This window comes from Trichechus manatus, unplaced genomic scaffold (assembly GCF_000243295.1).
Source record: "Trichechus manatus latirostris isolate Lorelei unplaced genomic scaffold, TriManLat1.0 scaffold00006, whole genome shotgun sequence".
Taxonomy (NCBI): Eukaryota; Metazoa; Chordata; class Mammalia; order Sirenia; family Trichechidae; genus Trichechus; species Trichechus manatus.
The window spans coordinates 10,480,325-10,495,439 of record NW_004443942.1 but is presented as its reverse complement, the minus strand read 5'-3'; the positions used below and the strand labels follow the sequence as shown (position 1 = coordinate 10,495,439).

The window sequence follows — 15,115 nt, the reverse complement described above, 5'->3', positions numbered from 1 at the left end:
AGAACTGCCCTGTCGTGTTACCAGGGAGTGGCTGGTTAATTTGAACTGCTGACCGTTTGGTTAGCAGCTGAGCTCTTAACCACTATGCCACCAGGGCTCCACACATATGTGTGTGTATGTAAAATATATGAATTGTTAAATAAAGCTATACATTTTGCTTTATGAAAACAGAGTTCCCTTACCCAGGACCCGCTAATAATTTTACCAATTATTCATCATATTAAATGTTAGGAAACTGTGTGCTGTACCATCGTATACATATATGTAACTTTTAATGCTTATAACTGTGTCTTGAACTATAACTTAAAAGTAGTTTGTCTAGTTTCATAAAATTGTGATTAGGTGATCAGGCTCACTGAAATATTTGAAACTTATATTCTTTCAGAAAACAATTGAAGTTTAATGAACATCTCCTGTTTCTAGGACTCCAGAGGTCTTGTAATCATGGCTCACTGATCTTGTGATTGTTTTAGCAAGGTTTTTATTTTTCTATTCTTTATAATGTTTAAGCACATAATGCTCTCTTGTAAGATTTACGTATTCTGACATGAGTAATTGTCAACCAATCAAAATTTTTTTGTTCAGAGTTCCTGATAAAACTATATATAAGTACTCTGAAAATCTTAGTTAAGATTAAGAATTAATTCATTCGAGGATGGCAGTGCTGCCCAACTTTAAAGTTTTCTATTAAACCTTCATAGCAATCTGTTGATGATATTCTGAGTTGTTTCTTTTTGACTATGTTGTTGTATGCCAACTTTCGACTTGTATTTTTTTTCTTTTTTTTTTTAAATAGGAACTTACTGGTCCCTTCACATTCCCTTCATTATAGTTTAACTTCCAGGAAAGTCCATATTTAGTGAGATCAGGGCCGAATGGCTTGGGCGCCTCAGAGTTTCTTTGTTTCAAGATTACAAGTGAAAGACAGTTATGGATTGAATTGGGTCCCCCAAAAGTATATGTTGTAAATCCTAACCTCTACGCCGGTGGTTATAATCCCATTTGGGAATGAGTTATGTTTGTTATGTTAATGAGGCAGGATTAGTGTAGGGTGTATCTTGAGTCAGTCTCTTTTGAGATATAAAGAGACTAAACAAGCAACCTAGAAGAGATGGGGTAAGAGAGATGCCAAGCCACATGAAGATTGCCCAAGAACAGAAGCTCAGAGGAGGCAAACACCTTCCTCCAGAGCTGACAGAGAAAGATAGCCTTCCCCTAGAGCCAGTGCTCTGAATTTCGACTTTTAGCTTCCTAAACTGTGGGAAAAGCCACAGTTTGTTAAAGCCATCCACTTGTGGTATCTCTCTTATAGCAGCACTAGATAACTAAGACAGACACCTGTGGCTTTGATACCATTCCTTTCTACTTCAGGATCTTGAGCCATGAAATTTCTTTTTCTTGTTTATATCTCAGTCCCTTTCATGCTGTAGACTCTTTGCTTTTATCTACTACCTCCAGATCAGTTTGAGTCCTTTTCTTTCCCCCAGGAAGTTGAGAGAGAGGTTCTTTTTCACCAGACTCTGAGTAATTCAAACACTTTGTCTTCACTTCCTCACCACCCACCCCCTTTCTTAAGTCCTTGTATTCTAGCATTTGCCCACATTGCTTCACAGAAATTATGTGACCTCCCAACAGCAAATCCTTCAGTGCCTTTCTATTGCCTACCAAATTAAGTTCAGATTCTTTGGTTTGAGTGCTTTGTAATTTGGGTTCAAATTACTATTCCAGCTTTCTCTTTTATTAGTCCATTGATTTTATCCTGTTTTAACCAGAGACTGGACTTGTATTCTCCAAACATATTTTGCCCTTTTCTACCTCTATGTTTTTGCTTATTGCTACCCTACCTGCTACTGTTTTCACTTTGCTTTATGATTAACGCCTACTCAGCTCCAGTAGTTTAATATAGTTCACTTTAACTCAATGTACTTCCTCTGTCTTCTAAGTTCCAACATTAATTAGTTGCTGCTGGGTTGATCCTGACTTGTGACAACCCCATATGTGTCAGAGTAGAACTGTGCACCATAGGGTTTTTAATGGCTGATGTTTCTGGATATAGATCGTCAGGCCTTTCTTCTGAGGTGCCTTTGGATGGACTCAAATCTCCAACCTTTCTTTTAGTTATCGAGTGCATCCATCACCACTCAGGGACTCCATAGCTTTTGCTTAGTTAGGTCTCCTATATGAATGAGAGGTGTGTGGGTGTGTGTGTGGGTGTGGGTGTGTGTGTGTGTGTGTGTGTGTTATTTATCTTTTTCATTCTACTTAATAATAAATTCATTGATTTCTAGAATTGTTTTGTCTTGTTCCTAACACTGTTCCTGATTGTTACTAGGTACTCAGTATAATGAATGAATGAAAAAAGTGAGGGAAGATTTTTTTTTTAAATTGTGCTTTAGGTGAAAGTTTACAGCACGAATTAGTTTCTCATTCAAAAATTTATACATGAATTGTTTTGTAACTTTGGTTGCAATCCCCAAAATGTGTCAGCACTCTCTACCTTTCCACCCTAGGTTCCCTGTGTCCATTCATCCAGTTTTCCTGTCCCTTTCTGCCTTCTCGTCTTTGCTTTTGGGCAGGTCTTGCCCGTTTGGTCTCTATACATGATTGAACTAAGAAGCACGTTCCTCACGTGTATTATTGTTTGTTTTATAGGCCTAATCTTTGGCTGAAAGGTAGATTTTGGGAGTGGCTTAAGTTCTCAGCAAGGTGTCCGAGGGTCATAGTCTTGGGGGTTTCTCCAGTCTCTGTCAGACCAGTAAGTCAGGTCTTTTGTTGTGAATTTGAATTTTGTTCTACATTTTTCTCCCCCTCCATCCTGGACCTTCTACTGTGATCCCTGTGAGAGCGGTCAGTGGTGGTAGCTGGGTGCCATCTAGTTCTGGGCTCAGGCTGGTGGAGGTTGTCCTTTGGACTAGTATTTTTCTTGTATCTTTGGTTTTCTTCATTCTCCTTTGCTCCGGACAGGATGGGGCCAGTAAACGTATCTTAGATGGAGACCTGCAAGCTTTTAAGACCCCAGATGCTACTCACCAAAGTAGGTTGTAGAACATTTTCTTTATGAGCTATGTTATGCCAGTTGACCTAGATGTCTCCTGAGGCCATGGTCTCCACCCCTCAGCCCCAGTAACTTGGTCCCTCAAGGTGTTTGAATGTATCTAGGAAGCTTCTATGACTTTGCCTTGGTCAAGTTGTGCTGACTTCCCTTATATTGTGTTGTCTTTCCCTTCTCCAAATTTAACTCTTGTCTACTATCTAGTTAGTGATTTCTCTTCCCCCCCTCCCATCCCTCGTAACCATCAGAGATTGTTTTTTTTCTGTGTGTAAACCTTTTCTTGAGTTTTTATAATAGTGGTTTCATACAATGTTTTTCCTTTTGTGATTGACTTATTTCACTCCTCATAATGCCCTCCACATTCATCTATGTTGTGAGATGTTTTGCATATTCATCATTGTTCTTTATCCTTGTGTAGTATTCCATTGTGTGTGTGTAGCATAATTTGTTTATCCATTCATCTGTTGATGGACACTTAGGTTATTTCCATCTTTTTGCTATTACGAACAATGCTGCAGTGAACATAGGTGTGTATATGTCTATTCTTGTGACAGCTCTTATTTCTCTAGGTTATAGTCCTAGTAGTGGGATTGCTGGATCATATGGTATTTCTATTTCTTGCTCTTTAAGGAAGTACTGTATCGTTTTCCATAGTATTTGCACCATTTTACATTCCCACCAGCAGTGCTTAAGAGTTCCAATCTCCCTGCAACCTCCAGCATTCATTCATTCATTCATTCATTCATTTAATTAATTAATTAGTGCCAGGAATGTCAGGGTGAGATGGTATCTCATTGTAGTTTTGATTTGCATTTCTCTAATGGCTAATGATTGCAAGCATTTCCTCATGTGTCTGTTAGCAGCCTAGTGTCTTTGGTAAAGTGTTCATATCCTTTGCCCGCTTTTTAATTGCATTATTTGTTTTTTTGATGTTGAGATGTTGAGTATTTTATAGATTTTAGAGACGACCATTGTCGGATATATCATAGCCAAAAAAATTTTTCTCGGTGTGTATGTTCTCTTTTTACTCTTTTGATGAAGTCTTTTGATGAGCATATGTGTTTAATTTTTAGGAGCTTCAGTTATCTAGTTTATTTTATGGTGTTTGTACATTATTGATTATGCTTTGTATTCTGTTTATGTCATGTGTTAGGGCCCCCGTCCCTATTTTTTCTTCCAGGATCTTTATAGTTTTAGGTTTAGTATTTAGGTCTTTAATCCATTTTAAGTTAGTTTTTGTTTATGGTGTTAGATATGGGTCCTGTTTCATTTTTTTACAGATGGACATGCAGTTTTGCTAGCACCATTTTTTAAAGACTGTCTTTTCCTCATTTAATGGACTTGGGCCTTTGTCAAAGATCAGCTGACCATAGGTGGGTGGAATTATGTGTGGCCTCTCGATTCTGTTCCATTGGTCTAATATGTCTGTTCTTGTACCGTATCAGGCTGTTTTGACTACTGTAGCTGTATAGTACGTTCTGAGATCAGGTAGTGTGAGGCCTCCTACTTTGTTCTTTTTCTTCAGTGATGCTTTGCTTATCCAGGAGCTCTTTTCTTTCCATATAAATTTGGTGATTAGTTTTTCCATTTCATTGAAGAATGCTGTTGGTATTTGGATCAGAGTTGCATTGTATCTGTAGATTGCTTTGGGTAGAATTGACAATTTCACAATGTTGAGTCTTCCTGTCTATGAGCATGGTATGTTTTTCCATTTATGTAGATCCCTTTTGGTTTCTTACAGTAGTATTTTGTAGTTTTCTTTGTATAGATCTTTTACGTTCCTGGCTGATTTATTCCTAAGTATTTTATCTTTTTAGGGGCTGTTATAAATGCTATTGTTTCCCTGGTTTTCTTTTTGAAGTTCTCTTTGTTGGTATATAGGAATCCAACTGATTTTTGAATGTTGGTCTTGTATACTGCTACTCTGCTGAATCTTTCTGTTAGTTCCAGCAGTTTTCTTGTGGAATACTATTCTATGTGTAGTATCATATCATGTGTGAATAGGGATACTTTTACTTCTTCCATTCCAATTTGGATGCCCTTTATTTTCTTTGCCTTATTGCTCTGGCTAGGACTTCCAGCACAGTATTAAATAGGAGTGGTGATAAAGGGCATCCTTGTCTTGTTCCCATTCTCAGGGGGAGTGCTTTCAGCTTCTCTCCACTGAGAATGACAATTGGCTGTTGGTTTTATGTAGATGCCCCTTATTATGTTGAGGAATTTCCCTTCTATTCCTGTTTTATTAAGAGTTTTTATCAGGAATCGGTGTTGGACTTTATCAAATGTCTTTCCTGCATCAATTGAGAAGATCACGTGATTCTTTTCTTCTGTTCTAATTACGTTGAAGGTTTTTATCAGATCAAGGATTCTCAAATATTTTGAGTACTAAAGATCTAAATACCATTCTCCTTGCAGAGGTTCAGCTATATTAGGAACAACATTACTAACAGAAATTGAGATTGTATTATGTGCATACAGTCAAAAATAACATAAGCTTATATATGTTTTTGTATTAGAAAATAAACTCCATGAGAGTTGGGACTTTTTTTTTTTTAATCATCTGTTGTATCTCCACATCCTGGAACAATGTCTGGCATGTAGTTCATTCTCAATATGTATTTGTTGACTGAATTAATGGGTGAATACATGTGTTTCTGAAAAAAAAAACAAAATACAAGTGTCAAATTAGGTATAATAAATTGCTTCTGTGATATTATTTTTTCTGTGGTATTAGTTTGCTTTTTATTCTTAATTTGGCTGGTGGCAAAGGATTGAGAAAAGTTAAAATTAATGGGTAGAATTAAAAAAAATTTTATCTTATTTTTTTCTGGAAATTGGTCCAATTTGACAAAGATGTGCCCTTGAAAGTGGTTGAACTGGTCACTACCATCCCCTACCCCCACACCAAGATAATAATTCTTGTGTATTCGTTTATAAAGGCCTCATTGGGTATTTGGTATTTGCCAGCTTGTGGCGCAGTGGTTAAAGTTCTTGGCTGCTAACTGAAAGATTGGCGGTTCGAACCTACCAGCCGCTCCACTGGAGAAAGATGCGACAATCTGCTTCTGTAAAGAGTACAGCCTTGGAACCTCTATGAGGCAGTTCTACTCTGTCCTGTAGGGCCACTTGCAGTCGGAATTGACTCGATAGCAATTGGTTCTGGTACTTGTATTCTTAGGAGCTCTGTTTGCAGAGTAGTTAAGCACTCAGTTGCCAACCGAAAGGTCAGCCATTTGAACCCACTAGCTGCACTGCACAGGAGAAAGATGTGGCAGTCTGCTTCCGTACAGGGTCACTATGAGTCGGAATTGACTTGACAACAATGGGTCTACTTTGTATTCTTATTCCTAGGAGCCCTGGTGGTGCATTGGTTAAGCGCTGGGCTGACAACCAAAAGGTCTATGGTTTAACCCACCAGCCACTCCGCAGGAGGAAGATGTGTCAGGCTGCTTCCATAAAGATTACAGGAAACCCTATAGGGTGGTTCTGCTCTGTCTTATAGGGTCACTATGAGTTGGAATTGACTTCGATAGCAGCGGATATTCTTATTCCTATTCAGTCTTTCTTGTTGAAGCTCTTACTCCTTTTTGTACCTCTGACTCGCTTCACCTCACTCATTTAGTAGGTGCATTCATTTATTCATAGGTAATTTATTGAGCCACCTGCATTGTGCTAGGCCTGGAGAGAGAGATCCAGAGGCCTATACCTGTTAAAAGGAGCCTGTTGCCCAGTGATTAAGTACTGGGCTGCCAACTGAAAGGTTGGTGGTTTGAACCCACCAGCTGCTCTGTGGGAGAAAGATGTGACAGTCTGTTTCTGTAAAGATTACAGCCTTGGAGACTCTATGGGCAGTTCTACTCTGTCCTATGGGGTCGCTGTGAGTCAGAAACAACTTTATGGCAATAGGTTTTTTTGGTTTATCCCTGTTAAACTGTTAGCTGTAACTACAGTATTCCCTTATAAGGACTTACAGTTTGAGGCCTTTACAGAAAATTGCATTTTAATGAAAGACTCATAAAGACAGAAGAAGCTTTGCAACTCAGAGAAATGTAGCAGGATTGCTGTTTTACAGCAGAAGGACTTGGGCAAGTCCCCTGTTAAATTCTGCCATATCCAATCTACTTACTCTGTTGGATAGAATTATGGACGGGCTTGAGAATATGGATTTGATTTTCTGGGAGTTTTAGAGTCAGTGAATGACAGTGCGAGCAGACTAGCACATATAATGTTATCTAAGTGTGTTTGTTTTCCAAGTAGATGTTGAGCAACTCCATGGGGCTTGTCTGTCCTTTCTCACGTTTCCTCAGGTGTAGAACATATTCATTAAATATAAGCTGAATGAACAGTGAGCTTTTTAAATTGTATTTTTGCAGGTTTTATTCAGGTGAGAAATACTGTGTCTGTCACTAGACCTTTTTTCAACTTTCTGGCTAAATGACTTTTGTGCCAGTGATACCAGAGTCCTACAGCCATGTTCTCGCGGAGTTCGATTCTCTGGATCCATTATTCTCAGCCCTGAGGCTCGACTCCAGTCGTCTGAAGGTGAATTTCTTGATCCTTGTATCATTTCCATATTTTTAAATGCTGATACATGTGCCTCCTACCCTCTAGTTCCTTATGGTTTGTGGAATCATGGGTGTTCTCACCTGTCCTAGTAATATCGTACACTGAAGTGGCATGCTCATAGCTCTTTCTTGATTTATTTTTTGAGCTATCATTTGAATTCTTTCCCAACCACGATAATTTTTTAATTTTCTCCTTCAGCAGTCTTGCTATAGGAACCCTGGTGACACAGTGGGTAAGAGCTTGACTGCTAACCCAAGGGTCGGCAGTTCGACCCCATCAGTGGCTCTGTGGGAGAAAGTGTGGCAGTCTGGTTCTGTAAAGATTACAGCGTTGGAAACCCTAGGCAGTTCTACTGTGTCCTATAGGGTCACTGTGAATTAGAATCGACTTGATGGCAAAGGGCTTTTTTTTTTTTTAATCTTACTATTTTTTTCTCAGAAACTAATGTATTTGATTGAAAATAAAATAGTATAAATGAGTATACCTTGTTGCATTTTGAACAACGTAAGCTATTGGAGTTATACTGAACTTATTTCAAAACAGAGTTTGTGGTAGCCCCCATTTTAGGGAACAGAGCAAAAGTGAGTTAGCTCTGTGGGAAGAAGTATGTCCTTCCCTGAAATCCTGAATTCTTTGTATTAAACCTAGGAATAATATTCCAAAATAATTTCTTTGTTACACTTTTTCTGCCACCCCATAGCGCCTTTCTAGCTTCCGAGGAAAGGGAGAGTAGGAAGTAATAGGCAAAGTAATATGAGCAACAATTGTGAGGGTCAAAATCAGAAATTATGTCAGCTGCACATTACAGAATACCTTACTAATAGTGGCTTAAGCAATAAAGACATTTATAACCTCATTGGAGGATAGTGCTTGTTTCTGGGTTTAGTGCAGTGGCCCACTGATACCACTGACAACCTGGATATCTTTCCTGCTCTACCATCCTCCATATGTTAGCTTTTAGTCACAGTTGCAAGATAACTGTCCTGGCTCCAGGCTTGATGTTCCAGTTAGCATCTCAAGCAAGAAAGAAGGGGTTAAGAGCAAAAGATTTTCTTCCCTTCAAATTCTACCTCTTATCTAGGAAAGTAAAACTTCCTAAGAAACCGCTAGCAAGCTTAATCTTAGTAGCTGGTATTGATTCACATGGCTGTCCCTGGCTGCAAGGGGAACTGGCAAGTGAATATTTAGGTTTCCCATCCTCTGTCTTGGAAAGCAACAAGGTTGGAGGGGGCTGGGGATGTCTGTTAGGCAGCCAACCAATACTTTCTGCCACAGTGCATTAGGCACAGCACGACCACTGCTCTCTCTGCTGGATGAGTAGAAGAATCAGAGGCTGTGGGGAGACGTGGCAGTGCAGTGACCTGCGTCTGTGCCCTCTGTGCATTCTCACTTGCTCCAAGATCTGTGGGTGTTTGAGCTGATTATGTAGACTAGACGTGATTTAAGTGAGTAAACAATTAACCCGTTGCCATCGAGTTGATTCTGACTCACAGCGAACCTATAGAACAGTGTAGAACTGTCCTGTAGAGTTTCCAAGGAGCGGCTGGCGAATTCAAAGTGCCAGCCTTTTGGATAGCAGCCAAGCTCTTAATCACTGTGCCACCAGGGCTCCTAAACAATTAAAGTGGTTACTTTATCCCCTGGAGACTTACTTGGTCTTGCACTCTTGTGGTCAGCATTGGAATGACCTAGCGAAATTACACAAAATATGAATGGTCTTTTGCCCAGTGAAAATGACTAATTTATACAAAATGGCCTATTCACTCATTTGAAGGTTCAATTAAAAATTTAAAAACAGAGAAAGATTAGTCTAAAGGACTAATGGACCAGAACTACCACAGCCTCCACCAGATTGAGTCCAGTACAACTAGATGGTGCCCGGCTACCACCACTGACTAATCTGATAGGGATCACAACAGAGGGTCCCGGACAGAGCTGGAGAAAAATGTAGAACAAAATTCTAACTCACAAAAACAGACCAGACTTACTGGCCTGACGAGACTGGAGAGACCCTGAGAGTATGGCCCCCAGATGCCCCTTTAGCTCAGTAATGAAGTCACTCCTGAGGTTCACCCTTCAGCCAAAGATTAGACAGGCCCATAAAACAAAACGAGACTGATGGGGCACAACAGCCCAGGACAAGGACTAGAAAGCAGGAGGGAACAGGAAAGCTGGTAGTAGGGAACCCAAGGTCAAGAAGGGAGAGTGTTGACATGTTGTGGGGTTATTTACCAATGTCATAAAACAATCTGTGTACAACTGTTTAATGGGAAACTATTTGTTCTGTAAACCTTCATCTAAAGTACAAAAAAAAAAAAATTAAAAACAACATGTTCTATATTTTTCACTACACTAGAATTAGAGAGTAAGTGTCATTACATGGTGTTCATTTGGTTGGGGCATGGGGGCACAGGGAGGAACCTGGTACACAAATCCTTGTAATTTATTTGCAGTGGATACTTTATTTGGTTAAGTGGCTGTGATTATCTCCTGCTTGTCTGTTCTTCAGTGCACGAGCGTAGCTGTGTCTCGGAAATGGCTGGCATTGGGCAGTTCAGGAGGAGGACTCAATCTCATTCAAAAAGAAGGCTGGAAGCAGAGGCTTTTCCTTTCACACAAGGTAAGGTTAAGGGTAGCCCTGTCATACTGCTTGGAGTATCTTTCATAAATACTGATTTCTCCATGATACTCATTTGGAATAAGGGAAAAATGTAAACCTTAAGATTTAAAAGCAAATAAATAAACAACATTTTTGAGAAGCTGCCTAATATTTTACTTTCTATGCTCTAGGAAGGTGCAATTTCTCAGGTTGCCTGTTGCTTACACGATGATGATTATGTTGCTGTAGCTACCAGGTGAGTAACAGTTTTCAAACTGTCTGGTCTTTTCCAGATGTGTTTTAAATTGACAACTGTGTTTGTTAGAGTGACTGACCATCTTAGTTTGCGTGGGACTATCCTGACAGTTTTTAGCACTGAAAGTTCTGTGTCCCAAGAAACCTCTCAGTCCCTGGTAAACTAGGACAGTTGGTTACCCTAGTGTTTGTGGAGAATACTACTTTGAGGTAAAAACATTTCAAAGTCCTTAAAAGAGAAAGGGAACACAGATAATTTAGAACATTTAAGTTCTCCTATTATACTGGTTTGTGACTAAAACAAAGAAATTAATACCTTAACTTTTTACTTCCTCTTTTCTGAAGAACGGAAACCCTGGTGGCATAGTGGTTAAGAGCTACGACTGCTAACCAAAAGGTCGGCAGTTCGAATCCACCAGGCACTCCTTGGGAAACTCTATGGGGCAGTTCTTCTCTGTCCTATAGGGTCGCTATGAGTCGGAATCAACTCACAGCAATGGATTTGGTTTTTTTGGTTTCTGAAGAACATGCGTTTGCACATATGTTTGATATACTTGATAAACCAAACCAAAACCAAACCCATTGCTGTTGAGTTGATTCTGACACATGGTGACCCCATGTGTGACAGGCTAGAACTGCTTCATATGGTTTTCTTGGCTGGAAAGAAAAGACTGCCAGGCCTTTCCTCCATGGCACAACTGGGTGGGTTCAAATCAGCAATCTTTATAATTCGAGTACAAAACGTTTGTACCACCCAGGGATATACTTGATACTGTGATACTTGATACTGTGATGCAATTAAATTGTACCTTTTTCACCATTACCAAAAATTTCTTTATGTAACCCATTCTTATAGTCAAGGTATTGTAGTTGTTTGGGAATTAAATCAAGAGCGTCGTGGGAAACCAGAACGAATTTATGTGTCTTCAGAACACAAAGGCCGAAAAGTAACAGCTATCTGTTGGGATACAGCTATTCTTAGAGTTTTTGTAGGTGATCATGTGGGGAAAGTTTCTGCCATCAAACTCAACACTTCTAAACAAGCAAAGGTGAGAATTAGTCCAGTTCTTGTATATACATGGGTGAGATATAAGGTGTTTTCTTACAGAACTTTCAATTAAAGGAGATGATTTTTTTCTGCTGTATTTCTTGGGGGACTATTCTAGAGCCCAGACTATTAATTGTTTGGAGATTTGTTTGTATATAGCATGTATGGTAGCCTGTTGTTAGCTTGATACTGTTGTAGAGTGGCTTCTGTGAGCTAACTCCAAAAATTTGCACATTGCCTGTTGTAGTTCTCCCTAACTCACATGTATGGTTCACTTACATACAGCATTCTTTAATACTAGGCTTTTGAGAAAGAAAAGATACTTGTTTATTAGTTGTATGAATTAAATGGCAGAGATAGAAATGGCACTGGTTTCCCACACTTCTATTCTTCTCCTGATCCCTGTGTAGAAGAAACTTGTAAGCCTAGTTATATTTTCTCTCAAGATGGATGTAACTTATTATGATTGGAATCTTAAAGACTTTTCCTGGGTTGTGCTCAACTTTGCAGGCCCCCAGGATTCCTACCATGGTAATTGCTGGAGTAGAAGGGTTGAGTCTCATGTTACCCTAATAGAATGCTTCAGTCTGTCATTAAGCCACAGCAGATCAACTTCTCACTGTCTCTCTTCTCCAAGGCTGTTATGTCACTAGGGGGGACTTGTCTCTCATTTGCTTACTTCTATGTAGGATCCTGGCAGAAAAGAAGGGATAGCGCTATTATTGGATAAATTACTTTATTTTAATTAACACATCATAATATATTTTTGGTTTGCTAATGATGACCAAAGGAGAAAAGACCTGGCGATCTGCTCTTGTAAAGATTACCTCCTAGGAAACCGTATGGTGGTAGTTTGACCTTGTCATGTAGGATCACTGTGTCGGGATTGACTCAACAGCATATAACAACAACAATGATAACTATTCAAAGTTAACCATTTGATTTCTATCATATTGTTGAGACAAAACATTCACAATTGGAACTCTGACATAGTTTAGTCTTAATTTACCTTTTTTTCCAAAGGGAAAATTACTTTCTACAGGAGGAAAACTCTCTCAGACATTCCAAAACTTGCTTCATCTTTTTCATTCCAACCTCAGGTTAGATAATCACAAACAGAGCCTTAATTTTCTTGTGTGGTTATGCACCAAATTATTTCACAATACTTTTAAATGAGTGAAACTTAGATATTCTAACAGGCAAATTAAATTTTGACCTATTTTTAAAATTTTATTTTGCTATTCAAGTTGTTTTTATTTAAAAGACAAAGAGGATATGTTATGATGACATAAATTTCATTTCCTCTCACATTCTTTTTAGGCAGCTGCTGCCTTTGTGATGTTTCCTGTTCAGACAATAACAACAATTGATTCCTGTATTGTCCAGTTAGATTATTTGGATGGAAGACTGCTTGTGTCTTCACTTACTCGATCTTTCTTGTGTGACACTGAGAGGTATGTTGACCAACCATGAGCCATCAGAAATACAGAATTTTAAAACTGAAAGGGACCTAGAAGTCATTTAGCCCAAACTCCTCAGTTTAATTCTATAGATATTAATAAGGAACCAGCTGGATGCAAGATGATGTTAGAGAGTAGAGAGGATATAGAGGAGACTCAGACAGTCCAGTAGGGGACTTAAAACAAGTATTCAGTTAAGCCTACTGTCTTAGTTATCTAGGGCTGCTGTAACAGAAATACCACAAGTGGATGGCTTATAACAAACAGAAATTTGTTATCTCACAGTTAAGGAGGCTAAAAGTCCAAATTCAGGGCGCCACCTCCAGGGGAAGGTTTTCTGTCTCTGTTGGCTTTGTGGGAAGGTCCTCATCATCAGTCTTCCCCTGGATCTAGGAGTTTTTCAGCACAGGGACCCTGGGTCCAAAGGATGCACTCCACTCTCAGCTATTCTTTCTTGATAGTAGGAGGTGCCTCTTCTCTCTGCTTGCTTCTCTCTTTTATATCTCAAAGGAGATTGACTGAAGATATAGCCTAATCCTATAGATTGTGTCCTGCCTCATTAACATAAGTGCCTCTAATCCTGCCTCATTAACATCATAGAGGTTAAGATTTACAACACATAGGATAATTACATCAGATCACAAAATGGAGGACAACCACAGAATACTGGGAATCATGGCCGAGCCAAGTTGACACACATTTTTGGGGGACACAGTTCAATCCATAACACTTACTATGAGGCATGATCTGACTAAGTTCTAAGAGAAGGCCAAACAACTGCTGATTCAGTATGGGGAATAGGGAAGGCTTCTTTGAGTTGTTTTGTTTTTTAAATTTTTTATGTATTTAGTAAGATTTTGCTGAATGGTGAAAGTGGGTGAAGAATAAGAACTTTGTAAAGCTGATACTTTAACAAAATCTCAAGACTGGAGATAAAGACCAAAGGTACAGTGTCAAAGAGTATATTAGAGGTAGTTATGAGATTAACAGAACAGAATAGGAAACAGCTTGAAATGAATATTATATATCACTGTGCTGAAGTTCCTTCAGCCATCCTCACTGCAGGGAAATTCTCACTGACCATATTTCTTTTTTTTTCTTTTTTTTCAATTGTACTTCAGGTGAAGGCTTACAGAACAAATAGTTTTTCATGAAACAGAAGTACACATGTTGTTTTATGACATTGATTAACAACCCCACAACATGTCAACCCTCTCCCTTCTCGACCTTTTTTTTTTCTGGTGAAAATATACATAGCCAAAGATACACCATTTCAAAGATTTCTACATGCACAGTTCAGTGACATCGACTACGGTCTTCCAATTGTGCTGCTATTCTCACTTTAGATGAAGCTTACAGAACAAAATATTTTCTTATTTAACAGTTAGTACACATGTTGCCCTATGACAATGGTTAACAATCTCACAACACATCAACAATATCCTTACTCAACCTTGGGTTCCCTATCACCAGCTTCCTTGTCCCCGTCTGCTTTCTGGCCCTTGTCACTGGACTCCTGTACCTCATTAGTCCCATTTGGTTTTATGGGGCTGTCCACTCCCAGGCTGAATGGTGAACCTCAGAGGTAACTTCACCACTGAGCTAAGAGGGTGTCTGGGGGCCATACTCTCGGGGTTTCTCCAGTCTCCTTTAGGCCAGTAAATCTGGTCTTTTTTTTTGTGAGTTAGAATGTTGTTCTACATCCTTTTCCAGCTCTGTCCAGAACCCTCTGTTGTGATCCTGGTCACAGCAGTCAGTGATGGTAGCCAGGTACCATCTAGCTGTAGTGGACTCAGTCCGGTGGAGGCCTTGGTAGCTGTGGTCCGTTAGTCCTTTGGACTAATCTTTTCCTTGTATCCTGTTCTTTTCATTCTCCCTTGCTCCCGAAGGGATAAGGCCAGTGGAGTATCTTAGATGGGCGCTCACAGGCTTTTAAGACCTCAGACACTACTCACCAAGGTAGAATGTAGAGCATTGTCTTTATAAACTGTGTCATGCCAATTGAGCTAGATGTTCCCCGAGACCATGGTCACTGACCATATTTCTTCATTGGACCTGGCCAGTCACCATATTCTTCAGGGCCGTCCCACTTATAAAACTTTTTATGTATCACCCTGAGGTACTCTTTAAACTTT

At 39.4% G+C, this 15,115-nt stretch overlaps 1 protein-coding gene across 7 annotated transcripts in view; it reads left to right on the top strand.

Moving 5' to 3' along the window:
• HPS5 (HPS5 biogenesis of lysosomal organelles complex 2 subunit 2) overlaps window positions 1-15,115 on the top strand; it is a 48,891-nt gene that overhangs the window by 2,520 nt on the left and 31,256 nt on the right. For 4 of the 7 annotated variants that reach the window (XR_002825121.1, XR_002825122.1, XR_002825123.1 and 1 more), the window contains exons 1-5: window positions 6,908-7,594; window positions 10,128-10,238; window positions 10,409-10,473; window positions 11,329-11,521; window positions 12,841-12,974. Coding sequence is in view for 4 of the 7 variants with exons in the window: in XM_023737633.1 (XP_023593401.1) it covers window positions 7,487-7,594; window positions 10,128-10,238; window positions 10,409-10,473; window positions 11,329-11,521; window positions 12,841-12,974 (611 nt within the window). In the remaining 3 variants the exon portion in view is untranslated. Of the gene's footprint in view, window positions 1-6,907; window positions 7,595-10,127; window positions 10,239-10,408; window positions 10,474-11,328; window positions 11,522-12,840; window positions 12,975-15,115 lie in introns of those variants that run through there. The other 3 variants (XM_023737621.1, XM_023737614.1, XM_023737627.1) reach the window with 1 other exon arrangement.